The following is a 27,443-nucleotide window of genomic DNA, read 5'->3' as shown; positions in this document are numbered from 1 at the left end:
ATCAAGAGATCAAGACCATCCTGGCCAACATGGTGAAACCCCGTCTCTACTAAAAATACAAAAATTAGCTGGGCATGGTGGCATGCTCCTGTAGTCCCAGCTACTCGGGAAGCTGAGACAGGAGAATCGCTTGAACCTGGGAGGCAGAGGTTGCAGTGAGCTGAGATCGCACCACTGCACTCCAGCCTAGGTGACAGAGTGACTCTGTGTCTTTAGAAAAAATAAAATAAAAGAACTTACACCTTCTGTCTAACCATAAATATGTTTTATTTTATTTATTTATTTAATTTTTTTTTTTTTTTTTTTCTGAGATGAAGTCTCGCTGTCACCCAGGCTGGAGTGCACTGGCGCCATCTTGGCTCACTGCAACCTCTGCCTCCCTGGTTCAAGTGATTCTCCTGTCTCAGCCTCCTGAGTAGCTGGGACCATGGGTCATAACGCCCAGCTAATTTTTATATTTTTAGTAGAGATTGGGTTTCACCATGTTGGCCAGGCTGGTCTCGAACTCCTGGTGTCAGGTGGTCTGCCCGCCTTGGACTCCCAAAGTGCTGGGATGGATGACAGACGTGAGCCACTGTGCCCAGCCATGCATGCATCTTTGTATCCATGCATCTATGCACCCATGTCCCTCTGCATCCCTATGATCCATTCATCTATGTGTGCACATGCCCATGCAATGTATTTATCCACACATCTGTGCATGCATCTTTGTGCCTGTACGTCTATGCTGACATGTCCCTGTATGTCCATATTTATGCATTCATCCGTGCACACTTGCATCCGTGCCGTCATCCATCTGTGCATCCAGACACCCACACATCATGCATCTGGTCAGTCATTCAGTAAGCATTTTTCAGAGCCTGCAGTGGACTTTGCCTTGTGCTGGGCAGTGGGAAGGTGGGGATGATTAGGTACCATCAAAGAAGTCAAATAAGTAATAGCCAAGATGCTTTTACTTATTTACTTATTTACTGAGGGCTTAGTATGTGCAGGCCAGGCCCTAGTGCTCTGCATGAAGACACACATCCAGCACTTGCAGCCATGCTGTTAAGGACTGTGTCTCACACCCCTCCACCCCCTGTTTTTCAGATGGGGAAGCAGATGTTCAGGGTGGTTGGGAAGTCACCCTGGTTGCACAGTTGTGGAAGGGTGCATAAGGGATGAGATCCTCTTGCAGGCAGCGCGGGGCAGGATTCAGTGTGCATTCTGGAGCAGCTGTCCCCAGAGCCTGCCCTCTTCACCTCGCCTGTCCATTAGACACTCCCCACAGCATCCCTGATAATCACAATTTGGCCCAGTGAGGACAGTGGTAGAGGGGAGGGCCCCGACCCACTCGAGCACGGGGAGCAGGGCAGCCAGGGAAGACTTTCTAGAAGAGGTGTCCCTGGTCACATCCTCCAGGGTGAGGGGGACTCTGGCGGAAGTCTGGGCATATGGGCATCTTGAGTGACAGCACAGAGGCCGCAGGTAGCCTGGCATGCCAGTTAGGGCCAGGGCTCCCCCTGGGCGCTTCTGCCCCTCAGGGCCCCCAGAGGACATTGGGCAATGCCTGGGGACATTTTTAGTTGTCACACCTGGGTCGGGTGCTGCTGGCATCTGGTGGGTCAAGGCCAGGAACGCTGCTCAGTGCCCTGCAGTGCACATGATGGCCCACACCCCAGAGAGTGATCCGGCCCTAACAGGCAGTAGTGCCGAGGTGAGGAAGGCCTGGGCTGAGGGAGGACTGTGGAGCCAGAAAGGCCTGTTGGAATCCTGGATCCCTGGCAAAGTAGGTGGAGGACCCCGTGGAGTCTGTGGAGGCTGGGCTGGGGTGCAGGGACCTGCTACCATCAGGGCTCAGCAGCAGCCAGGTGACAGGACCCCATCTGCCAGGCTGAGGAGCAGGGTGAGGCAGGGTCAGGTGTGTGTTCTGGAGCAGTCCCTCTGGTAGCCATAGGGACAAGACTGGGATAGGGAAGCCAGCTGGAGGCTCTTGGCTGTGCGAGCTGGGGAGTCATGAGCCTCGGGCGCAGCAGCAGAGGTGGAGAGGAGGACCCAGATGTGAGAAACCTGCATGGACTGAAGCCCTGATGATTGACTGGGGAAGGGTGATGGTGACACATGAAGCATTATGGATAGAGCAGTGGGCATCTTCTTAGATCCAGGGACTGGCATCCTGCCCAGCATTGGCCTGGCAGGCAGGTGTGCCCATCCAGGAAGGCTGGCATGGGTTAGGAAGCTGGCAGCGTAATGGTGCTTGAGATCTGCACATGTCTTAGGCATAGTCCAGAACCCACGCCTGCCTGCCTGCCTGCCTCCTCTTCAGCGCACTGAGTGGACCTGACACCTGTCTCACCATCCACTGCTGGGGAGAGGAGACGAGACCCACAGACAGGCTCAGACATGAGCTCACAGCCCTGCCCAGCTGAGAATGCAAGAGGGGGGTGGGGTTTGCAGGAGTGAGCATAGGGAGTGTGGGTGTTTAGGGCAACACCTGTACTCAATCAAAGCTGTCTTTTCTAAGATGCCTCTGTAAGACGATAAAGAGGAAACTCAGGCTAAGTTTAAAGTATAGCCTTGGCCATGATTATAATCATGATGATTGTCAGACCATGCATCTGGTAGTTGACAGTACTTCACAGGTGATGGTTTTTCTGAGAACTCGAAGACTGGTTCTGAAATGTATGTTGACTTCCTTGTCCTGAGCCCAGTGAGTGCCATGGCTGAGAGTCTGAATTCTGGCAGGTGGTCTCACTCTCACCCAATTTTTCCTCCCGCAGTAACCCATGCTGGTCTCTCCCTTGCAGGTCTGGGACCTCAGTGACATTGATAAGGATGGGCACTTGGACCGAGACGAGTTCGCTGTGGTAGGTCCTGCTGTTTCCTTCCCACCTACCCCAGGAAGGAAATGTGCAGTGCACAGGGGTTGCTGGATTCGTTTGTTTTTCTTATTTCTTTCTTTTTTGAGACAGGGTCTCACTCTGTCACCAGGCTGGAGTGCAGTGGCACGATCTTGGCTCATGGCAACCTCTGCCTCCCAGGTTCAAGCAGTTCTCTTGCCTCAGCCTCCCGAGTAGCTGGGACTACAGGCGCCTGCCACCACACCTACCTAATTTTTGTATTTTTAGTAGAGACAGGGTTTCACCATGTTGGCCAGGATGGTCTCGATCTCCTGCTTCGTGATCCACCCGCCTCGGCCTTTGAAAGTGCTGGGATTACAGGCATGAGCCACTGTGCCCGGCCTTCTTTCTTTCTTTTTTTTTTTGAGATGGAATCTTGCTCTGTCACCCAGGCTGGAGTGCAGTGGTGCCATCTTGGTTCACTGCAGCCTCCGCCTCCCGGGTTCAAGCAATTCCCGTGCCTCAGTCTCCCAAGTAGCTGGAATTACAGGTGCACTCCACCACAGCCAGAACATTTTTTCGTATTTGTGATAGAGATGGGGTTTTACCATATTGGCCAGGCTGGTCTTGAGTTCCTGGCCTCAAGTGATCAGCCCGCCTCTGCCTCCCAAAGTGCTGGGATTAGAGGTGTAAGACACCACACCCGGCCTTCCTTCTTTCATTTTTAAAGTGTTTATCTTGACATAGTTCTTTGTATGTAGAAAAGTTTCATTACAGGTTGAGTGTGTCCTTAATCTGAAAGTCTGAAACCAGAATGCTTCAAGATCTGAAATTTTTTGAACACCAACATGACACTCAAAGGAAATGCTCATTGGAGGATTTCAGATTTTTGGATTAGTAATGCTGAACCAGTACGTATGATACACACCTTCAGAAATTCAGAAAACTCCAGAATCTGAAACCCTGTGGTCCCAAGCATTTTGGATAAGGGATACTCAACCTGTAATATGGAGAATTATTTTCTGGTTTTGAGACAGAGTCTTGTTTTGTCACCCCGGCTGGAGTGCCGTGACGTGAATACCCTTGCTGCAGCCTCGAACTCAAGCGACCTCCCACAGATAATTCTTTTGAAAACTCTTCGCTCAAATTTCCCAGTGTCGCTAATTTACTACATTTGTCTTATTTTTCTCCTCCTTTCTTCCTCCCTCACTCCCTAACTCTCTCTCCCTCCCTACTGCTGCATGAAGTTTTCCTTTGAACCATTTTAGAGTTAAGTTGCAGACACGATGCCTCTTCATCCATAAACACTTCAGTGCGTATTTCCTAAAAAGAAGGACTTCTCTTACACGTAACCATTATCCACCTCAAAATCAGGAAATTCACACGATAGCATCGCATTTATGATATTTTGATTATATCCTATATATACACCTTATATTCTGTATGAGGGTGTCTGTTATTATCTAATCCCAGGATATTACTCAGATTTTATCAGTTGTCCCAAAAATGTCCCTTGTGTCTAAAGAGAACCCAGTCCTGTGTGTTACATCCTGTTGGCCTTTTGTCTTTCGTTTCCTGGAATCTAGAACAGTTCCTTCATCTCTCTTCGTGTCTCTCAACATGGACTTTTTGGTTTTTTTTTGTTGTTTTGTTTTTGAGAGGGAGTCTCACTGTGTCACCCAGGCTGGAGTGCAGTGGCGCGATCTCAGCTCACTGCAACCTCCACCTCCTGGATGCAAGTGATTCTCCTGCCTCAGTCTCCTGAGTAGCTGGGATTATAGGCGCTCACCACCACGCCCGGCTAATTTTTTTTTTTGTATTTTTAGTAGAGATGAGGTTTCTCCCTGTTGGCCAGCCTGGTCTTGAACTCCTGACTTCAGGTGATCTGCCCGTCTCGGCCTCCAAACTGCAGAAATTGCAGGCATGAGCTGCCGTGCCTGGCTTCAACATCAACATTTTGAAGAGCACAGGCCAGCCGTTATGGAGTGTCCCTGGGCCTGGCTGCCAGGTCCTCTTGATGACCCAGGTCGTGCACTGTTGTGGGACAGGAATCCCACAGAGGTCACACCTGCCCCACATGGGTCTCCCACCTGGGGGAGCGTGATGTCAACATGCCTTCTTACTGCCATGTTGACATTCATCACTGGGTCAAGGTGGGGCAAGGTTGTGGGTTCCTCTGGGCAGTTGCTCTTTTTCCCTCGGTGCTCAGTTTGTCTCTTGTGGGGGACGCCTTGATACTGTCAACACCTATGACTCTCAGACTCTTCCCTAAGAGTTCCACCACCGCTGATGAGTCTTGCCTTATTCTGGCAAGATTAATTATGATGATGGTGGCTGCCAAATGGTGATGTGCTCATCAAAACCATCGTTCCTTGCACTTTTATTAGTTGGCCTTCTACAAAAAATTTATTTCTATGGCTGTGGCCTGCCTCATGGATGCATCCTCAGTTCCACTGTTTTTTGTTTTGTTTTATAGAGACAGGGTCTTGCTGTGTCACCCAGGCTGGAGTGCAGTGGCGCGATCACAGCTCACTGCAGCCTCCCTCTCCTGGGCTCAGGCGATCCTCCCACCTCAGCCTCCCAAGTAGCTGGGACTACTCCTGAACGTCTTGAAGTACAAGCCTCTCTTCTGGTGTCTTTAGACTTCCAAATCCAGTACTGGGAAGGTGCCAGCCCTGGAGCCGGTGGCCTCCCTGAGTGGTGAAGGGATGCATACCGAGTCTGGCTTGATTGAATTCTTTCTGTGTGCATTTCAGTCTCGGGGAATAATTCAACACATGTCTTGGAAAGTTACACATAAAAGATAACTCATCTGAAACGATTTTTTTTTTACTCTGGTGAGCTTGGGAGCGTCCTCACAGAGTGTCTGTCCTGTCACTGCAGCCCCCAAAAGGGCTGCCCTCTGCCTTCTGGTGGTGCCCGGCCCCAGCCTTGTCCCTTCAGCGCCATTGTCGTTTGCACCCGCAGGCCATGCACTTGGTGTACCGAGCCCTGGAGAAGGAGCCCGTGCCCTCCGCCCTGCCCCCGTCCCTCATCCCACCCTCCAAGAGAAAGAAGACTGTGTTCCCTGGCGCCGTCCCTGTCCTGCCCGCCAGTCCCCCACCAAAAGATAGCCTCCGCTCCACGCCGTCCCACGGCAGTGTCAGCAGCCTCAACAGCACAGGGAGCCTGTCCCCCAAGCACAGCCTCAAGCAAACACAGGTATGGAGCCCTCAGCGGGCACAGTCCCCTCTCAGAGCACAGTAGGATGTTTCTTGGGAGTTCTTAACATGCAACCCCAGACCAGTCAAGCTTGTGATGAAATGTTTTTAAAAAATATTTGCAGCCAGGCACGGTGGCTCACGCCTGTAATCCCAGCACTTTGGGAGGCCGATGTGGGCAGATCTCGAGGTCAGGAGATTGAGACCATCCTGGCCAACATGGTGAAACCCCGTCTCTACTAAAAATACAAAACATAATTAGCTGGGCGTGGTGGTGCACACCTGTAATCCTAGCCACTCGGGAGGCTGAGGCAGGAGAATCACTTGAACCTGGGACATGGAGGTTGCAGTGAGCTGAGATCACGCCACTGTACTCCAGCCTGGGCAACAAGAGTGAAACTCCATCTCAAAAAAAAAAGTATTCGTTTATCTCATTATTTCAATAGAGATGAGGTCTCCCCATGTTACCCAGGCTGGTCTTGAACTCCTTGGCTCAAGTGATCCTCCTGCCTCGGCCTCCCAAAGTGCTGGGATTACAGGTGTGAGCCACTGTGCCCAGCCTGTGTCTGCAGAGCGCTTGCCAAGAGTTCTTACTAAGTACTGAAGGTCAGGTTGGGGAGGTGCTTTATTGGCAAGGAAGCTAGTGGGGCCAAACTCACTGGCAGGCACAGGTCACCCAGCTTCATAACCCGCCTCTCTGGTGATCTTCTGGTGGTTTTCTCAAGACCCTCTGACTAGACTGATTTTACCAGTGGCCCCTGTTGGGGTGGGGTGGGAGGGTATAGCTCCTGCCCCGAGGACGGCACTGGTAGGATCACAGTCATGAAAACCAGCATTTCTGGGGCCCTATAGTTCGCATGCTCCCCGCACTCCACCTTCCTCATCTCTAGGCCAGCAACACTCTTATCTGGGGCCCCCAAGGCCACCCGATTTTGCCCTCATGCCAGGTTTGAATGAAGCCACTTCCAGCCACCAGGGTCTGATCTGCTTCCCTTGGGACCTGTGACTGCTGAGCCTGCCTTAAAGCCCAGCCCTCACTGGGAGAGCCAGCTCCACGGGCAAGGCTGCCCCGTGTTGGGTTTACAGCCAAGTTCGCACCAGAATCTTGCTGCTGACCTACCCTGAGGCCCCAGAAATCAGGCAGTGAGTTCCTTTTGTTTGCCCAGCAAATATTATTAGGACTCTTGTCATCCCAGAGCCATAATTTCATACATACTTTCTTTTTTGGACCCGTGGGACACAGAACCGCCCCCCCTTGTTTCTATGTCCTGCCACAGCTCAGCTTGTCTGACTCCCATTACCTCTTAGCGATCCCTGGCTTCTGAGGTTAGCTTGCTGTAGCCCCTTGACTTAAAGGCAGCAAGCCCATTTCTTATTAGAATTCATTTATTGGCATCTTTATGTCCACCAGACTTGAGGCAGCTCACAAAATTTACATAGTACAATGCCACAAGTAAAAGTCAGGTTGCTCTTGCCATCTGAACTCTTATCATTTGAATTAGATCCACAGATTTTTTTTATTTTTTAAATATATAAGAGACAGGATCTTGCTCTGCTGCCCCGGCTGGAGTGCAATGGGGCAATCACAGCTCACTGCTATCTCAACCTCCTGGGCTCAAGTGATCCTTCCACCTCAGCCTCCCCAGTAGCTGGGACAGGTGGATACCACCACACCTACCTAATTTTATTTATTTATTTATTTATTTATTTATTTATTTATTTATTTATTTATTTATTTTGTAGAGATGGCGTCTTGCTGTGTTATGCTGGCTGGTCTTGAATTCCTGGGCTTGAGGGATCCTTCTGCCTTGGCCTCCCAAAGTGCTGGGATTACCGGCATGAGCACTGTGCCTGGCCTAGCTCCATAGATTTTGATAAATTGTTTGATCAAGTCCTTGCTGTACTTCATCACACATACTTGCTACGTGAAACCCCTGAACTAAGCTGATCTGGGTCACATGGTATCCCTTGTTTCCCAAGCTTGCTTTCTGAATTCCCCAAGTTGGTATCAGGAGCCCGTTAGATTTGGACATCACAGGAGACTTGTTCATGAAGAGTAAATGAGTTTAACCATTGTTTCCCAGTCTTGACCATGAGTCCCTTCTCCTCAATCCTATGGACATCTTCGGGTTGTCAACACTGTGATAACTCCTTTTTTTTTTTGAGACGGAGTCTGGCTCTGTCGCCCAGGCTGGAGTGCAGTGGCCGGATCTCAGCTCACTGCAAGCTCCGCCTCCCGGGTTTATGCCATTCTCCGGCCTCAGCCTCCCGAGTAGCTGGGACTATAGATGCCCGCCACCTCGCCTGGCTAGTTTTTTGTATTTTTTAGTAGAGACGGGGTTTCACCGTGTTAGCCAGGATGGTCTCGATCGCCTGACCTCGTGATCCACCCGTCTCGGCCTCCCAAAGTGCTGGGATTACAGGCTTGAGCCACCGCGCCCGGCCTGTGATAACTCTTTGAGAAATCCTTTTTTCCTTTTTTTTTTTCCCCCCAAGACAGAGTCTTGCTGTGTTGCCCAGGCTGGAATGCAGTGGCACAATCTCAGCTCACTGCAACCTCCACCTCCCAGGTTCAAGCAATTCTCCCACCTCAGCCTCCTGAGTAACTGGGATTACAGGTGCCCACCACCACACCTGGCTAATTTTTCATGTTTTTAGTAAGTAGGGTTTCACCATGTTGGCCAAGCTGATCTCAAACTCCTGGCCTCAGGTTGTCTACCCACCTTGGCCTCCCAAAGTGTTGGGATTATAGGCGTGAGCCACCACTCCCGGCCTAAGAAATCCTTTCGTAACTAAGAGGAATGACTTTGAGTGGCAGTTTCAGGCATCATGGCATTCGTTGAAGGTGAGGAGTGGGTTGCGGCTTTTTTGTACGGTTGCTGTGTGGAGGAGGAACAATCGATCCCTCCAGCCACATTTGCCTGTCCTTTTCCTCTCCACTTCCTCATCATCTAGATAATTCAATCAGGTGTTGATTCTCATTGCTATTATGAGATTGTTTAAAAGGAGTGATTTGTATAAATATTAGTTAAAAAAAAAAACGGGAAGAGGAAAGGCACGTCTAGAGTTCAGGACACAGATGCCGTGAACTATGGCTTGGTGGGTTTATTGAAGGCCCGCGGTAATGCAGGCGGAGTGGGTCACAGAAGGGGCCTGCCCCTGAGTGCCTGAGGGGCCTCGATGCCTCTGAACCAGGTGACCGGGCCCTGGTTGACCCATGATGGCATTTGCCTCTCTCAAGTTAACTGAGCCGGCGGTGAGAGGGGCCGCAGGTGCAGCAGGTGGCCCAGCCCCAGGGCTGTGAACCTCAAGCTGCACTGGGCTTGTGGCTCCGTCTGCCCTGGCGGGGTTGGGACTGCATGAATGTTGGTGGGGCCTCGTGGGTGGCGGCCCTCTTGGATAATGAGGTCTCATTTGTTACCTGTAAGTGGTGTGTCTGCACTGACACCTTGGGGGTATCTGTTGTTTCAGGAGCGGGGTCAGGGACGTAGAGGGGTGGTCTACAGAGTCCTGGGACGGGACACTTTGGCTGCCTGTAGGGCAGCCTCTGGGGGAGGAAGAGTGGGAGGACCAGGGAGGCTGGCATGTGGCAGGGCCGGCTCTCCGGGGACAGTCCTTCCAAGTGGGTGCTCAGGGAGGTCTTTCCTGGCATGTTTGAACCCACCCCCTGAAGATCACAGCCTCCCTCGTGCCCTAGGTGATAGGGCAGATGGACAGGCAGAGCGGGCGATGGGGTGAAGAGAGGTGCAGACTGGCGTCTGGGTGAGCTTCACAGAGCCAGCCTCAACCTGTCTCAGCCTCAGTTTAGCCAGTTACAGAACAAGGATCTCATCTGCCCTCAGCTCATGGAAGTGAGGAGAGTTTGATGCCAAATGTGCATGGAAGTGCTTTAATCGCCCCATCATCAAAAAGCATGTGTCTGGGGGTCATAAAAGCTTCCAGATTAACTCTTTTGCCAAAAACTGTTTCAGCCAACAGTGAACTGGGTGGTGCCGGTGGCAGACAAGATGCGATTTGATGAGATATTCCTGAAGACCGATCTGGATCTGGATGGCTACGTGAGTGGCCAGGAGGTGAAGGAGATCTTCATGCACTCGGGCCTCACCCAGAACCTTCTAGCACACATATGGTGAGGCCGGACGGGTGGCAATCATGGCTGTGGGTGGCTCCAGGGGGCCTATGGGTGAAGACTGTGGAGGGTGGTGGTCAGGGGGCCCCCTCCAGCTTGTCACAGGCTTCCACTGTGTCTGGCGTCCTTTATTCTCTCCGGCCTGACAGAGGTTGAGCAAGGTGCATGTGCCAAGGCTTGAAGCCCACACTCCATGCTGGTCAGTTCACTGTCTTCCAGTAGGAGGGTCCTCTGGCCCCTCTCAAGAGCTCCCAGGCCATCTGCTCACACAGCTGGGCCCTGTTCTTGCTGGCCATGATACTAGTTCTAGCAGGAGGCCTGGCCTTTGCCACAGCTGCCTTCGGGAGGTGTGGGCAGCAGGGTCTTGGAGCCTCTAGCAGAATGGCCTAGGGGGTGGTGACGGGGTTGGGGGCTACAGCTGCCTCCTGTGGGAGGCCCTGCTCTGGAAAGGCCAGTGGTTTGGCTTCCGGCAGGTGGGTGAGCACAGGGAGACCCTTTCTGCACCTCAGAGCCCAGTAGAGGAGTCGGCCTCACCCCCACTTTCCCCCAGGGCTGGACACAGCTGACTTTATAGGGCTGGGGCACTCCTCTTGCCACTGGCCAGGGCTGAAGTCACTTTTGAGCTTGTTGCTCAGAACTTTGTGGCCTTAGAGAAGGCTTCACTTGGGAGCTATCAAAAGGAGAGAATTGTTGGATAATTCTCAAGAGGCAAATCCCTCCAAGTAGAGCAGTGAAATTCAGGATGTTACTTAGTGGCTTGGGGGAAACGACTGTCCTTAGTGGTAATTCACAGATGTCCATACTGTGAGGTGGGAGACTGAGAACCAGCTGTCACAGAGTCATCACCCAAACGGCCAAGCCACCTCCGACTGGCTAGGGACAGTGGGTCTCACCTGCCTCGGATCCACTGTCCCTTTTAGAAACCACAAAAACAGTGTCCCCTTTATGACTCTGAAACCAACACACACACAATTCCTGGTTAGCGCCCTGACACCCTGACTGTCATGTCCAGGGGCAGTAGAGGGAACGTAATTTACAATGCATGCTGCAATTGGTACATGATGTAACGACGTGGAAATGACACAGGAAGTCATGAATCCAACTGGATCAAAAGAAGGAACTCGGAGGTCATTCCATGCAGGCAGCAAAGGGAAAGGGAAGGATAATTGGGCTCTCGGATAAACAACCACGAGGAAAGATGTGTCTGTGGGTGCCCGGGACGGGGCCATGGCCCAGTGTAGACGACACACCTCCTAGGAGGGACTGGAAGGAGGGGGAGCATGAAGATGGAGGCTTTGTCCCTGCGATGGCCGCCACTGTACAGGTCAGCAGGGCAGGATGTGTCAGAGGCGGATGGCCACCGACTGAGCCACCCCCAAGCCTGCTTCTCCCTTTTTCTCTCAGAACCCTCCGCAGGTGGGCGTCGGACCCCATGCTCCTTGAGAGATGGCCGGAGCAGAGAAGGGACGGGAGTGGAGAGGCAGCTGCAGCACATGAGCAGGCTGGGGCCCGCAGGGGTAGACTGGGGAGAGAGAGTGGCAGTGTGAAATCGTTAGGGCCTCCAACTGTGGGGACAACTAGGCATTTTAAAGCAGCCTTTATCAGCGACGTTCCTTGAAATCTGCTCATTCTCCGCAACTGTTCGCGCACCGCATTTGGGCATAAATAAGTCTGTTAGTACTGTCCCAGCTCTCTTTGGTAGAGGGGGAAGCTTCTGCCATAACGGCTTCTGCCGTAACTACACAGGAGGTGGGAAATGAGGTCCCACGTTGAGAGGGTGGCATGGGTGAAGGAAGACATTTTTCACAGACCCCAAGGCCTTATCCTTGATCAACAAGGGTCCTTTCCTTTCCTGGCTGGTTCCCCCGCCTTTTTTTTTTTTTTTTTTTTTTGAGACAGAGACTCACTCTGTTGCCCAGGCTGGAGTGCATTGGCGCGATCTCTGCTCACTGCAACCTCTGCCTCCCAGGTTCAAGTGATGCTTGTGCCTCAGCCTCCTGAGCAGCTGGGATTACAGGCCACCATGCTCGGCTAATTTTTGTATTTTTAGTACAGACGGGATTTCCCCATGTTGGCCAAGCTGGTCTCGAACTCCTGACCTCAGGTGATCCGCCCACCTTGGCTCCCAAAGTGCTGGGGTTACAGGCGTGAGCCACCATGACCGCCCCTGGCTGGCTCCTTGATTATAAGTGTCGGGGAGCCTCTCACCTCAGCTCCGTGGAACCACTATGTGCTGCTATTCAAATGCTGCCTTGGCCTATCTTTCAGGACATCCAAGAGCCATGTGGGCAGAGGATGCTTAGTTGTGGGGGACTGTCGGGTGCATTGCGGCCATGCCCCTGTAGCAGCCTCATTTGGGCACAAGAGGAGTGTTTTAGTCCATTGGGCTGCTGTGACAAACTGCCACGGACAGAGTGGCTTAGAAACAGACGTTTCTCACAGCTCTGTAGGGTGGAAGTCCGTGATCCAGGCACCGGCAGATCCAGTGTCTGGTGAGGGCTCACTGCCTAGTTTGTAGATGGCCACCTGCTTGCTGTGTCCTCACATGGCAAAAGAAGCAGAGAGAGCCTTCTGGAGCCTTTTTTATAAGGGCACTAATCCCACTTACAAGGCTCCACCCTCATGACCTCATCACCTCCCAGAGGCCCCATCTCCCAACACCATCCCATTGAGGGGTAGGATTTGGACATAGGAATCTGGGGGGACATTAACATTCTGTTCATAACAAGGAAAGAGAGTCATTGCTGATTCTTCCTTCATCATGATGACACCCCAAAGTGCTGCTGTCACCCCCACTGAAGGCCAGTGACCGGGGCCATTCAGATGACCCAGAGCCGCGTGTGGATGCTTGGTCTCCGCACCCATTTCCACGGAAGGGCTGGTCTACTCCACGCATGCGACATCAGAACCTGCCCCACGCACGAGATAAACCAAAGGAAGAGGCAGCTGCATCTCTTAGCCCTAGTGAGGTTTCCCAAGGGATCGGCTCCTCAGCCCAGGGGCAGGGGCTCAGGGTTCTCCAGCCCCGACAGCCCTCCTAGGGTGGGGGACGCTGGGAGTGGGAAACCCTCCGACCACTTTCTGGGAAGGAGATGTGAAGTAGGAAAGGAGCTGGGGCTTGCCACTGCGCCTTGCCATTGTTTTTGTCACTGTGATTTTTGAAAAGCATGGGATCGGTGACTTGTGTTCAGGCTGAGTCGGCACCTGTGATGTGTAATTAGCATCCCCACGTTTCTCCCAGGGCCCTGGCCGATACGAGGCAAACGGGGAAGTTAAGCAAAGACCAATTCGCGTTAGCTATGTATTTCATTCAGCAGAAGGTCAGTAAAGGCATCGACCCCCCTCAAGTCCTCTCGCCAGACATGGTCCCGCCCTCAGAGAGAGGCACCCCTGGCCCGGTGAGTGCTGGTCACGCCCTGGGGGTATTCACATCCCTTTCTGCCACCTGCCACCAGGTGGCACTGGTGGCACAGCCCATAGTCGGTGGTGGGTGCTGCCTGTGGTCCCTGCCTTCCCCAGTAGGGGCCCCTGGGAGGGTGGCTTGGCTGCCTAGGTATTTCCCCAGGCAGGGGGCTGGCACTTTGGCTACCTCACCCTATGTACTAAAGGGACAGTTTTACCCCTGGGCCCGAGACCTGCTGGTGCCTCCTGTCAGGTGATGTCAGATTGCTAATTAGAGATCTCGCCTCTGAATTTGATTCTAGGACAGTTCAGGCTCTCTCGGCTCCGGGGAGTTTACTGGCGTGAAGGAGCTCGATGACATCAGTCAAGAGATTGCCCAGTTACAAAGGTACGTTGGAAACGGCCCTTCCCTCCACATCCAGACGTTACACGAACTCTCCCAGGTTGTTATCGGAAATATCAGAGACTCACCTGGAAGTTTGCTCATCACAGGTTTATTCAGAAGGAAGGAAAAGATACAGCTTCTGAGGTCCTTAACTGGCTCAGGGGGCTCGAAGAATGACATTTTCCATTTGAATCAGCCTCAGCCAGAGCCCGTGGCAGCTGTGTGGTCCCAGGCAGGTCGTGGGCAGAGCCCTTGGCAGCTGTGTGGTCCCAGGCAGGTCGTGGGCAGAGCCCGTGGCAGCTGTGTGGTCCCAGGCAGGTCATGGGCAGAGCTGGCAGCTGTGTGGTCCCAGGCAGGTCTTGACCAGAGCCTGTGGGTGGCAGCTGTGTGGTCCCAGGCAGGTCGTGGGCAGAGCCCGTGGCAGCTGTGTGGTCTCAGGCAGGTCGCAGCTCAGTAGCCCCAGGCACCAGCCCCTCCCCAGTGCTAGGAAGGCCTTGACAGCTAGAGCAGTTGGGTCTCGGATGGTGAGGAGTGGGCTTAGGACCCAGCAGCTGAAGGTGTGAAGAGGCCTCCAGGTCTCTGACTCACCTCCTTACCTAGTGCCTTAGTTTCCTCATGTGTAAACGAGGGCTTTGGGTGGGCTGTCTGCACTTTTATAGTCTGGTATAAAGAAATGAAGTCACTTCCTATATTCCGCTCTGGATCCTCTTCATTAATGACATCGTTTTTTGTTGTTTATTTTTTAGACAGGATCTCGCTCTCACCCAGGCTGTAGTGTAGTGGCGTGATCATGGCTCACTGTAGCCTCTGTCTGCTGGGCTTAAGCAATCCTCCTACCTCAGCCTTCTGAGTAGCTAGGATGCACCACCATGCCAGCTAGATTTCTTTTTTTTTTTTTAATTTGAGACAGAGTTTCACTCTGTCACCTAGGCTGGAGTATAGTGGTGTGATCTCAGCTCACTGCAACCTCTGCCTCCTGGGCTCAAGTGATCTTCCCACTCAGCCTCCCAGGTAGCTGAGAGTACAGGTGCATGCCACCACGCCTGGCTAATTTCTTTGTATTTTTGGTAGAGATGGGAGTTCACCATGTTGCCCAGGCTGGTCTCGAACTCCTGAGCTCAAGTGATCCTCCGGCCTTGGCCTCCCAAAGTGCTGGGATTATAGGCGTGAGCCACTGTGCCAGCCAACATCTTTTTTCCAGTCGATTCTAGGACAGGGTGGACTCTTGGGATGTCGGGGCACCAAGCAGAAGGGCCCAAAGGTGCTTTGCCCTCTGTGGGAAAAAGATTGTTTACTTGGCTGAAAATGGAAAGGGCTTTGACTTTCCCCGAGAGGACTGGATCCTGGTCCTAGCTGGGGGATCCCCGGGGGTCGTATTAACAGGTGCACTCTTCTGTCAGTTCTTCTGGGTTTGGTTTTGTGCTGTTAGCAGAGCCCTGATGAGCAAAGGCAGGTTAAGTCTTGGAGGGGATCAGGGTGGGTGGCAGGTTAGAAAACCTCAGCTGGCCGAGCTCAGTGGCTCACATCTGTAATCCCAGCACTTTGAGAGGCCAAGGCGGCGGATCATGAGGTCAGGAGATCGAGACCATCCTGACTAACACGGTGAAACCCCGTCTCTACTAAAAATACAAAAAATTAGCCGGGTGTGGTGGCGGGCACTTGTAGTCCCAGCTACTTGGGAGGCTGAGACAGGAGAATGGCATGAACCTGGGAGGCGGAGCTTGCAGTGAGCCAAGACTGCGCCACTGCACTCCAGCCTGGGCGACAGAGCGAGACTCTGTCTCAAAAAGAAAAGAAAAGAAAAGAAAAGAAAACCTCAGCCACGGCCTGAGACAGACACCTTACTTAATGCTCAGTACAGTGGACGGTTCCTGTTCTGTCCTGGCTCCTGGGGGCCACATTATCCAAACTGGCGATAGCAGGGATGTGCAGCCTGACAAGGCTGAGGGTGTCTTGAGGATGCAGGGCCAGCATGCTAGAGCCTGGGCAGGCCTGAGAATCAGGACTGGCAGGCCAAGGATAGAGGGAGCCCCTGTCGTGCAAGGGTCAGGGTCTAGGAAGGGACGCTGGGGCATGAATCACCCCAGTGTGGCCTCAGGCAGCCAGAAGCCTTGTTTCCCCAATGTGGAGGTGACAGGCTGGTGTGTGCAGAGCGCCTGTCTGTAGGAGGCTGGGGCCTGCAGTGGCCCCTTGAGCAGGTAGCTCTAGAGTAGCCCTTGGACTGGGGGAGTATGGGCTGAGCTTTCCTCTTATGGTTTCACACTGCCATAAGCCCGCAAGGGCATGTCAGGTCCTTCAGTTTAAAGAGCACTTTGTATTGTAAGTTTCTGGGCTTGTGGAAATGAATATTCCGATGATCATAGTTATTTTGTGTCTGGAGAAATGTCCCTGAGAGCACCTTATTGTTGTGCAAGTCCTGGTCTCTGGGCAGGAGGCAGGGTCTGGTAGACACATGGTGTTCCTGTCCCTGAGGCAGCCTCTTTGGGCACAAGAGGAGAGTCTTAGTCCATTCATACTGCTATAACAGACCACTCTGAATGGGTGACTTAAAGGTCAGACATTTCTCACAGTTCTGGAGGCTGCAAAGTCCAACCTCAAGATACCAGCAGATCCGGTCTGCTGAGGGCCCATTTGCTGATTCGTAGAGAGTCACCTTCTTGCCATGTCCTCACAGGGCAGAAGGAGCAAAGGGAGCTCTCTGGGGTCCTTCTTATAAGGGCACTGAACCCTGGGCCTTGTGGCTCATACCTGTAATCAATTTTTCCTGTTCTAAGCCACCCAGTTGGTGATTTGTTACAGCAGTGCTAGGAAATACATGCACGAATTCTATCTCAGTTTAAAAATAAAAGAAGGCCGGGTGCTATGGCTCATGCCTGTAATCCCAGTGCTTTGGGAGGCCAAGGTGAGAGGATCGGTTGAGCCCAGGAGGTCCAGACCAGCCTGGGCCACATAATGAGACCTAGGCTACAAAAAATACAAAATTTGCCAGGCCTGGTGGCACACACCTGTGGTCCTAGCTACTCAGGAGGCTGAGGTGGGAGGATTACTTGAGCCCAGGAGGTCAAGGCTGCAGTGAGCTATGATCATGCCACTGCAGTCCAGCCTGGGTGACAGAGCAAGAGCCTGTCTCAAAAACAAAAAACAAAAAAAAAGGCCAGGCACATTGGCTCACGCCTGTAATACCAGTATTTTGGGAGGCCGAGGCGGGTGGATCACGAGGTCAGGAGATCGAGACCATCCTGGCTAATACAGTGAAACCCCGTCTCTACTAAAAATACAAAAATTAGCCAGGTGTGGTGGCACATGCCTGTAGTCCCAGCTACTCGGGAGACTGAGGCAGGAGAATCACTTGAGCCGTGGAGGCAGAGGTTGCAGTGAGCCGAGATTGTGCCACTGCACTCCAGCCTGGGTGACAGAGCAAGACACTGTCTCAAAAAAAAGTAGTAGTCCAGACAGGCTCTCCTGGGCTGCCTGGGGCATCATAGGTTGAAGTCAAGGCGTCGACTGGGCTGGGCTCTTATTGGAGGCTCTAGGGGAAGAATCTGTTTCCAGGCTCATTCAGCTGTTGGCAGAATCCAGTTCCCTGCGGCTGAGGGTCCAGGGTCTCTTTTTCCTTGCTGAGTGTCAGCCAGGGCCACTCTGTGCTCCTAGACACTGCCCCCGTTCCCCCTCATGTGGCCCCTCCACCTTCAAAGTCAGCAAGGGTGCATTGGGTCCTTATCACACTTGGGATGTCTCTGACTTGCACTTGGGCCACCAGGTGGAGAAAGCACACAGGTTTTAGAGGGTGGTTACGTTGGGAGCGATCCCTCCCATAGTCACAGGTCCTACCCACAGTCGACGGGGAAGGGACTGTACAGGACGAGCAGTCGCTGGGGCTCATTCTTAGACTTCTGCCAGCACAAAGAGGGGCTTTTGTGGGGATGAACGGAATCGGGTCTTGAGGAGTGGAGGCTTACTATTCACTCTTGTTTTCATGAAATATTTTTAAACATTCAGAGAGAAATATTCACTGGAACAAGACATTCGAGAAAAGGAAGAGGCAATCAGACAGAAAACCAGCGAGGTGCAGGTAAGGCTCTCGCTTGTTTTGGTTACATCTACTTTGTGCTAAATGTAGTTTAGAAAAACTTCCCTCCCTGGCTGGTGGTGGGGAGGGGCGGGGGTCTGCCCTGGATGGAAACATGAGCTCTTGGGGCTGCAGAATGCAGTTTTTTTTTGTTTGTTTGTTTTCAGGCTTAATTTACTTTATTTTCTTGCATAAAAACGCTATGTTGTAGCCACAGCTGGAGCCTGGGTCCTCTGCACGGAGACTCTGGTGTGGGTTTTGACAGGTGGTCCGTGAATTCCTGGTAGGGAGATGTGGTGAATACAGTCTCCTTCCAGTGGTCGGGGGTCAGGTATCTGTAGATCTTAGAGATGGCATCAAAGCTGGCCTTGGCGAAGTTGCCCAGGGTGGCAGTGCAGCCCCTGGCTGAGGTGTAGCAGTCATCAATACCAGCCATCATGAGTGGCTTCTTGGGCACAGGCGCTGAGACGATGCCAGTGCCCCTGGGCATGAGGATGAGGTGCACCAGCACAGAGTTGCAGTGTCCTGTCACCTTGCAAGGGACAATGTGGGGCTTGCCGATCTTGTTCCCCCAGTAGCCTCTGCACACGGGGACAATGGAGAGCTTGGCCAGGATGATGGCCCTGCAGATGGCAGTGGCCACCTCCTTGGAGCACTTAACGCCCAGACCGATGTGGCCATTGTAGTCCCTGATAGCAACAAATGCCTTGAACCTGGTGCACTGGCTGGTGCAGGTCTGCTTCTGCACTGGCATAATCTTGAAAACCTCATTCTTGAGAGAGGCACCCAGGCAAAAGTCAATGATCTCAGATTCCTTGATGGGCAGGGAGAAGAGATAGATCTCCTCCAGGGACTTGATCTTCATGTCCTTGACCAAGCGGCCCAGCTTGGTGACGGGCATCCACTCCTTACCCTCAGCCTTGCCTCCGGGGTGAGCTCCGTGGCCTCGGCCCCGGCCCCGGATGCCACTGCTGAAACCTCTGCCGAAGCCACAGCGGTTCCCCATCCCAGGGCCTCCGGGCCCCCCCTGCTGCACCGGCGTCATCTGCCAATTGGTGTTTTCTCGGAGAAGAAGAAAAGATTTTTTTTAAATCCAGTTCTTTGATTTTCCTCTCCTCGGTAATTTCACTGCCATACTTTTCCCATTTTAAACACACAGTGGAATACCATGCAGCCATAAAAAAGAATGAGATCTTTTTTGCGGGAACATGGATGGAGCTGGAGGATATTATCCTTAGCAAAGTAATGCAAGAACAGAAAACCAAATACTACATGTTCTTTCTTACAAGTTGGAGCTAAATGATAAGAAATTATGGACACAAAGAAGGCAACAACAGACACTGGGGTCTACTTGAGTGGGGAGGGTGGGAGGAGGGAGAAGAGTAGAACTGAGAGATAACTGGGCTTAATACCTGGGTGATGAAATAACATGGACAGCAAACCACCATGACACGTGTTTACCTGTGTAACCTTCTCTTGTACTCCAAACCGAAAATAAAAGTTAAAAAACAGAAAAAGAGTGCTGCTGTGGACACTAAGGTGTGTGTGTGTATTTAGCCAAACCTCTTTCCAAAGTATTTAATACGAGTTTATACTCCCACCAGCAATGTTACTGGTGTGTTTTTTTTTTTTTTTTTCCGGAATTCTGTCTTTTTCATTGTAGCCATTCTTGTGGAGTAGCATGTGGTTTTAGTTTGTGTTCCCCTAATGATGACTCTGGTTTAGCACTTACTTACTTTTATGAAATGCCTACTCAAATCTTTTGCTCATTTTTCTATTAGGTCATGTGCCTTTTATTCATTGAAAAAATTATTTATATGTTCTGGATATTAGTTCTTTGTCAGGTATTAGTGTTGCAAATATCCTCTGCTCCTTGGCTTACCCTTTTTCCACTACTTTATTTTTAGATGCCATGTAATAATTGTACATATTTGTTGTATACAGAGTGATGTTTTGATACATGTATACAATGTGTAATTATCAAATCAGGGTAATCAGCATATCCATCTTTACTGTCTTAATAGTGTCTTTAAATAACCTGAAAAGTACCAAAAATTATAAGATAGATAACCATCTTATTTATGATCTAGATTTGCTTGCCGATCTTGTTCCCCCAGTAGCCTCTGCACACGGGGACAATGGAGAGCTTGGCCAGGATGATGGCCCTGCAGATGGCAGTGGCCACCTCCTTGGAGCACTTAACACCCAGACCGATGTGGCCATTGTAGTCCCTGATAGCAACAAATGCCTTGAACCTGGTGCACTGGCTGGTGCAGGTCTGCTTCTGCACTGGCATAATCTTGAAAACCTCATTCTTGAGAGAGGCACCCAGGCAAAAGTCAATGATCTCAGATTCCTTGATGGGCAGGGAGAAGAGATAGCTCTCCTCCAGGGATTTGATCTTCATGGCCTTGACCAGGCGGCCCAGCTTGGTGACGGGCATCCACTCCTTATCCTTGGCCTTGCCTCTGCAAGCTCCGTGGCCTTGGCCCTGGCCCTGGCCCCGTCCATGGCCACAACCCCAGCCCTGGATGCCACTGCTGAAACCTCCGTGGAAGTTACCGCAGTTGCCCATCCCAGGGCCTCTGACACCGCCCCCCTGCCCCCCATGCTGCATTGGTGTCATCTGCCATCTGACTTGCACTTGGGCCACCAGGTAGAGAAAGTGCGCAGCTTTTAGAGGGTGGTTACGTTGGGAGCGATCCCTCTCGTGGTCACAGGTCCTACCCACAGTTGACGGATGCCACTGCTGTGACATCTGTCGTGTTGGTGTTTTCTTGGAGAAGAAGGAGTGTTGTTTTTTTTTTTTTTTTTTTTTGAGACGGAGTCTCGCTCTGTTGCCCAGGCTGGAGTGCAGTGGCCGGATCTCGGCTCACTGCAAGCTCTGCCTCCCGGGTTTACGCCATTCTCCTGCCTCAGCCTCCCGAGTAGCTGGGACTACAGGCGCCCGCCATCTCGCCCGGCTAGTTTTTTGTATTTTAGTAGAGACGGGGTTTCACCGTGTTAGTCAGGATGGTCTCGATCTCCTGACCTCATGATCCACCCGTCTCGGCCTCCCAAAGTGCTGGGATTACAGTCTTGAGCCACCGCGCCCGGCCAGAAGAAGTTTTTTTAAAAAAATATTTTTTTTTTTTTTTTTTTTTTTCCAAATAGAGACAGGGTCTCAAACTCTTGAGCTCGAATGAGTCTCCTGCCCCAGCCTCCCAAAGTGTTAGGATTACAGGTGTGAGGTGTGAGCCACCAAGCCTAATGAGAGTGAAGATTTTTTTTTTTTTCAGTTTTTGTTTTTTTTTTAGAAACGGAGTCTTGCTCTGTTGCCAGGCTGGAGTGCAGTAGCATGATCTCGGCTCACTGCAATCTCCACCTCCGGGGTTCAAGTGATTCCCCTGTCTCAGCCTCCTGAGTAGTTGGGATTACAAGGCACGCACCACCATGCCCGGCTAATTTTTTGTATTTTAGTAGAGATGGGGTTTCACCATGTTGGCTAGGATGGTCTCAATCTGCTGACCTCGTGGTCTGCCCACCTCAGCCTCCCAAAGTGCTGGAATTACATGCTGAAGTTTTTAAAGTTGCTTATAACCATAGACAGTGGCTTCTCTTTTTCTAAAATTGAGACAAGTTGGCCCTCTGTATCCAAGGGTGCTGCATCCTTTTATCTAAGCAACCACAGATTAAAAAAAAAAAATAAAAAATAATCCAAATTGATAAAACAGTACAATATGATAATTATTTACATAGCATTTACATTATATTAGGTATTATAAATAACCTAGAGATAATTTAAAGTATATGAGGCTGGCTGTGGTGGCTGACACCTGTAATCCCAGCACTTTAGGAGGCCGAGGCTGGAGGATCACTTAAGCCCAGGAGTTTGAGACCAGCCTGGGCAACACAGTGGGACCCCGTTTCTACAAAATATTTGCAAAAGCCGGGTGTAGTGGCACATGTCTGTAGTCCCAGTTACTCCAGAGACTGAGGTGGGAGAATCACTTGAGCCCAGGAGTTGAAGGCAGTAGTGAGCTGTGATTGCACTACTGCACTCCACCCTGGGCAACAGAGTGAGACCCTGCCTCAAAAATAAATGAATAAGTAAGTAATATGGGGTGGTGGCAGGGTAGGTGACGTGTGTAGGTTACATGCAAACACTAAACCGTTTTACATCACACTTGAGCATCTGCAGATTTTGATACCAATCTGAGAGATGACGATATAATTCGTGTAAAATGTGCTGTATTGAAGTGTACATTTCAGTGGTGTTTCGCATAATCACCGTGTTGATTAACCATCACTCTATCGAGTTAGAACGTGATTGTTTCTCCCATAGGTGCCAGTAGGCCCATAAAAAAACATCCAGCCCTGAACAGTAAATGGAAGGATACTTTCTGAAAGATTCATCATTAACTGTTCTCTTTCAGTGAATGGAAGAGTTTGACACTAACTTTCCATTAACCCAAAAGGAACCCTCATCCCCATTAAGCAGTTACTTTCCATTCTCCCCTTTCTCTAGCTCTTGGCAACTACTCATTTTTTTTTCTGTGTGTATGGATTTGTACCCGGTCACGACGGGGTCCATTTTCTTCGTCTGTTCCTCCCATCGGTGAATATTTGGGTTTTCCCACTTTTTGGCTGTTGTGAATAATGTTGCTAGGAACAATTGCCTGCAGGTTTTTGTGTGAACACCTGTTTGCATTTATCTCAGGTGGATACCTGGGAGTTCCAGACATCTCCTGTCAGTGGAATCATACAACACATGACCTTTTGTGCCTGGCTTCTTCCACTCAGCATCATGTTTTTGGTCATCCGTATTGTAACATGTATTAGCATTGCATTCCTTTTTATGGCAGAATAATATTCCATTGTGTGGATGGAGCAAATTTTTTTGTTTTGTTTTAAGAGGCGGAGTCTCACTCCGTTGCCCAGGCTTGAGTACAGTGACACAACCTTGGTTCGCTGCAACTTCCGCCTCCCAGACTCAGGTGATCCTCCCACCTCAGCTTCTCAAGTTGCTGGGACTACAGGCACGCACCACCATGCTTGGCTAATTTTTAATTTTTTTTATAAAGATGAGGTCTCACTGTGTTGTCCAGGCTGGTCTCGAACTCCTGGACTCAAGCAATCTGCCTGCCTCGGCCTCCCAGAGTGCTTGGATCACAGGCATGAGCCACCGTGTCCAGCCACGATGGGCCACATTTTACTCATCCATCCCTCAATTGATAGATGTTCGGGTTTTCCCACTTTTTGGCTTTATAAATATTGTTGCTAGGAACATTTGTCTGCAAGTTTTTGTGTGAACACCTGTTTGCCTTTATCTCGAGTGTATACCTGGGAATGAATTTGCTGGGCCACATGGTAACTGTTGAGGAGCTGCCAGACTGTTTTTCAAAGTAGCTGTACCATTTTACAGTCCCATAAGCGGTGTATGAGGGTGCCAGCTCTGCACAGCCTCACCAACGCTTACCGATTTCCCATTTTTCCTTGTAGCCGTCGTGGTGGGTGTGGAGCACTACCTCATTGTGGGTTTCATTGGCATGTCCCTCGTGCTTCCTTAGCGACGTTGAGTATCCTTCCATGTGCTTATTGGCCATTTGTATGTAGTCTTTGGAGAAAAATCAATTCTGATTCCTTGCCCTTTTATATGGAAAATATTTTTTCTTGTCCATTTTAAATTGCTTTTTTTTTTTTTTTTTTTGAGACAGAGTCTCACTCTGTTGCCTAGGCTGGAGTGCAAGTGTGTGACCTCAGCTCATTGCAGCCTCCACCTCCTGGGTTCAAATGATTTTCATGCCTCAGCTTCCCGAGTAGCTGGGATTACAGGCATGTGCCACCACACCCAGTTAATTGGGTTCTTTTTACAGCTGTTTTTTTTTTTTTTTTTTTTTTTTTTGAGATGGAGTCTCACTCTGTGCCCAGCCCTGGAGTGCAGTGGTGGCGATCTCAGCTCAACTGCAATCTCTGCCTCCCTGGGTTCCAAGTGATTCTCCTGCCTCAGCCTTACCAAGTAGCTTGGGATTACAGGTGTGCACCACACCCCAGTAATTTTTGTAATTTTTAGTAGAGACGGGGTTTCACCATGTTGGCCCAGGCTGGTCTCAAACTCCTGACCTCAAGTGATCCTCCCACCTCGGCCTCCCAAAGTGCTGGGATTACAGGCGGAAGCCACTGTGCCCGGCCTATAGCTAGAGCTGAATTTGAAGAGTTCTTTATCATTTCTAGGTAGAAGTCCTTGTCAGATATGTGACTTGCAAATACCTTCTCAGTATCCACTGAGAGTCCACTCTGTGGATTGTCTTTCCACATTCTCGATGGTGTCTTTTGAAGCACAAGTTTTTAATGTTGGTGAAGTCCAGTTTATTCTTTTTTGGCTGCTGTCGCATTTGGTGTCAGCTGAGAATCCATTGCCAAATCTCAGGTCACATGATGTACCTGTGTGTTTTCTTCTAAGAGTTTTATAGTTTTTGCTTTTCCATGTAGGTCTTTGATCCATTTCTAGTTATTTTTTGTATATAGTATAAGGCAGGGATGTAACGTCATTCTTTTGCATGTGGACATCTAGTTGTCCTGGCACCATTGTTTTTATTATTTTACTTAAAAAAATTGTATTTAGAGACAGAGTCTCGCTCTTTTGCCCAGGCTGGAGTGCAGTGGTGTGATTGTAGTTCACTGCAGCCTCCAACTCCTGGGCTCAGGGGATTCTCCTGCATCAGCTTCCTGAGTAGCTAGGACTACAGGGTGTGCACTGCCACACCTAGCTAATTCAAAAACATTTTTCTGTTTTTTTTTTTTTTTTTTTTAGAGACAGGGTCTCACTCTGTTGCTCAGGCTCATCTCAAAAACCTGGCCTCTAGGGATCTTCCCACTCTGGCCTCTCAAAGTGTTGGGATTACAGGTGTGAGCCACCATGCTGGGCCAGCGCCATTTGTTGAAGAGACTCTTCTTTCCCCCATTGAATGGCCTTGGCATCCTTGTCAAGGATGAGTTGACTGTAGCTGTGTGCGTTTATTTCTGGACCCTCAGTTCTATCCCATTGACCTATCTGCATCTCCTCATGCCACTACATCACTGGCTTGATTACTGCAGCTCTGTAGAAGTTTTGAAATCAGGAAATGGGCATCCTCCATCTTTTTTTTCTCTGTCGGTGTTGTCATGGCTATTCTGGGTCCCATGTGTTTCCATATGATTTTTTTTTTTTTCTTGAGACAGAGTCTCGCTCTGTCGCCAAGGCTGGAGTGCAGTGGTGCCGTCTCAGCTCACTGCAACCTCTGCCTCCTGGGTTCAAGTGATTCTCCTGCCTCAGCCCTCAGCCTCCCGAGTAGCTGGAAATACAGGTGTGTGCCACCATACCCAGCTAATTTTTGTATTTTTAGTAGAGACTGGGTTTCACCATGTTGGCCAGGCTGGTCTCAAACACCTGACCTCAGATGATCTGCCTGCCTTGGTCTCCTAAAGTGCTGGGATTACAGGCGTAAGCTACCGTGCCTGGCCCCATATGAATTTTGGAATCAGCTGGTCTATTTCTGCAAAGAAGCCAGCTGGGATTCTGACAGGGATTGTGTGGACTCCGTGGACTGTCGGAGTTATTTTTGTCTTCTCTTTGCTCCCCTTCCTAACCTCGAGCTGGTGGATCTTTGTCCCTCTGGGACTTTCCGGTGGCTCCTTCTCCATTACGGAATGAGGTCCAGATTCCTTCAGTTCCACACTATTGTTACCTAGTGTCCAGGTAACACCAGGCCTAACCCTCTTCCCGTCTTCCCCTCCCTTATCCATCACTCCCCTTAGATGTGGCCACCCCACACCCCTGACTCCCACAACTAACTCTGTTTCAGTTATTCAGTGTTCACCCCCGAACTTGTTAGACTTGATGCCTCAGTTCAGGGTTTTGGAGACACAGCGCCGTCCCATCAGCAGCCACCCCTTCCAGCCTAGGGTCTCCACTAGTGTCTAGGGCAATCCAGGAGTTGTCACGTCATGGGGGTTGGCTGTGCTGTGGCCTGACTGAGCAATGACCTTTTTCAATGAAGGGGGAAGACAGAGACTGCCCTGAAGGAAACTGCAGCTCAGTTTCCTAAATGCAGGAGAAACTATGTGCAAAAAATTACCCAGCAAGGTTTAAACAATTGTGTATTTCAGTTTTATTGATTTATATATCATGGAGGGAGAAAACAAGAATCAAGAAGAGGAAAAGAAGGCTGGGCACGGTGGCTCACACCTGTAATCCCAGCACTTTCGGAGACCAAGGCCGGAGGATCACTTGAGGCCAGGAGTTCAAGACCAGCCTGGCCAACATGGTGAAACCCAGTCTATACTAAAAATACAAAAAAAAAAAAAAAAAAAACCCAAAACCAACCAACTGGGCGTGGTGGTGTACACCTGTAGTCCCAGCTACTCAGGAGACTGAGGCATGAGAATCCCTTGAACCCAGGAGGCGGAGGTTGCAGTGAGCTGAGACTGCACCACTGCACTCCAGCCTGGGTGATAGAGTGAGATTCTGTCTCAAAAGAAAAAAAAAAATGCTGGGGAGCAGGGAGAATAAAGGTAAGGGAGAGCCAAGAGTGAGTAGGGCAGGAGCTTCTGAGGAGGGGTTTAGACTGTGAGAACCCTCTTAGAGAAATGGTGAGGTACCCTGAGCACCTTTGTCACTGCAGACACTGACATGGCACATGTGTCTTAGTCCATTCAGCTTGCCATAACAGCACACCATGCACTGGGTGGTTTATAAACAACAGAAGTTTACTGCTCGCAGTTCAGGAGGCTGGGAAGTCCAAGATCAAGGGGCCTGCAGGTTCAGCATCTGGTGAGGACCCACTTCCTGGTTCATAGGTGGCACCTTCTTGCTGTGTCCTCACTCAGTGGGAAGATCGAGGCAGCTCTCAGGGGCCTCTTATAAGGCCACTAATCCCACTCACAAGGGCTGAACCCTTATGACCTAATCACCTCCTAGAGGCCCCACACCCAATACCATCATCTTGGGGGTGAGAATTTCAACAGCAGACATTCAGTACACGGCACGTGGCCAGTGAGTTCCCTCTCGTCCTCCTGTCATGCCTCTTCTGGGCAAATAGTCTCTGCTCTGTGCATGAAGTGTGTGGTATACACATTTTGTCATCTTTGGTTTGAGGGGGACATAAAGGAGGGACCTTCTCTGGGCAGACCAAAGGCATTGGAGCCCCTGGTGTCCTGGAGCCATGGGCCGTGGCCTGGAAGGAGCCAGTGTGGCCCTAACTAGAACCCTGAGGCCCAGGACATCAGGGAGTTGCTGCCAGTGTTACCTAGTGATGGGGCCAGGGTTTGACTTAGGAAGCTCTAGAGGCTTCGGTCCCTGGTGGGAGCATCGCTCGGAGCATTGGGCTACCTCGGGCTCTCCCCGAGCCTCCCACTGGACACCTCACCCATTCCCACATGTTTAAATACCACCTTGATGCTGACACGCCTGACTTCGTGT

At 50.8% G+C, this 27,443-nt stretch overlaps 1 protein-coding gene and 1 pseudogene across 9 annotated transcripts in view; one reads left to right on the top strand and one right to left on the bottom strand.

Moving 5' to 3' along the window:
* Positions 1–27,443, top strand: part of EPS15L1 (epidermal growth factor receptor pathway substrate 15 like 1) — a 93,656-nt gene that overhangs the window by 14,513 nt on the left and 51,700 nt on the right. For all 9 annotated transcript variants that reach the window (XR_001889527.1, XM_017893704.1, XM_017893703.1 and 6 more), the window contains 6 exons: positions 2,787–2,846; positions 5,787–6,020; positions 9,991–10,148; positions 13,390–13,546; positions 13,853–13,938; positions 17,935–18,007. Coding sequence is in view for 8 of the 9 variants with exons in the window: in XM_017893704.1 (XP_017749193.1) it covers positions 2,787–2,846; positions 5,787–6,020; positions 9,991–10,148; positions 13,390–13,546; positions 13,853–13,938; positions 17,935–18,007 (768 nt within the window). In the remaining variant the exon portion in view is untranslated. The remainder of the gene's footprint in view (positions 1–2,786; positions 2,847–5,786; positions 6,021–9,990; positions 10,149–13,389; positions 13,547–13,852; positions 13,939–17,934; positions 18,008–27,443) is intronic.
* Positions 18,205–19,131, bottom strand: LOC108543286 (40S ribosomal protein S2 pseudogene; annotated as a pseudogene).

The sequence above is a fragment of the Rhinopithecus bieti genome, unplaced genomic scaffold (genome assembly GCF_001698545.2).
Source record: "Rhinopithecus bieti isolate Rb0 unplaced genomic scaffold, ASM169854v2 scaffold_23826, whole genome shotgun sequence".
Taxonomy (NCBI): Eukaryota; Metazoa; Chordata; class Mammalia; order Primates; family Cercopithecidae; genus Rhinopithecus; species Rhinopithecus bieti.
The sequence above is the reverse complement of the archived record's forward strand: the minus strand, read 5'-3'. Positions and strand labels throughout refer to the sequence as shown.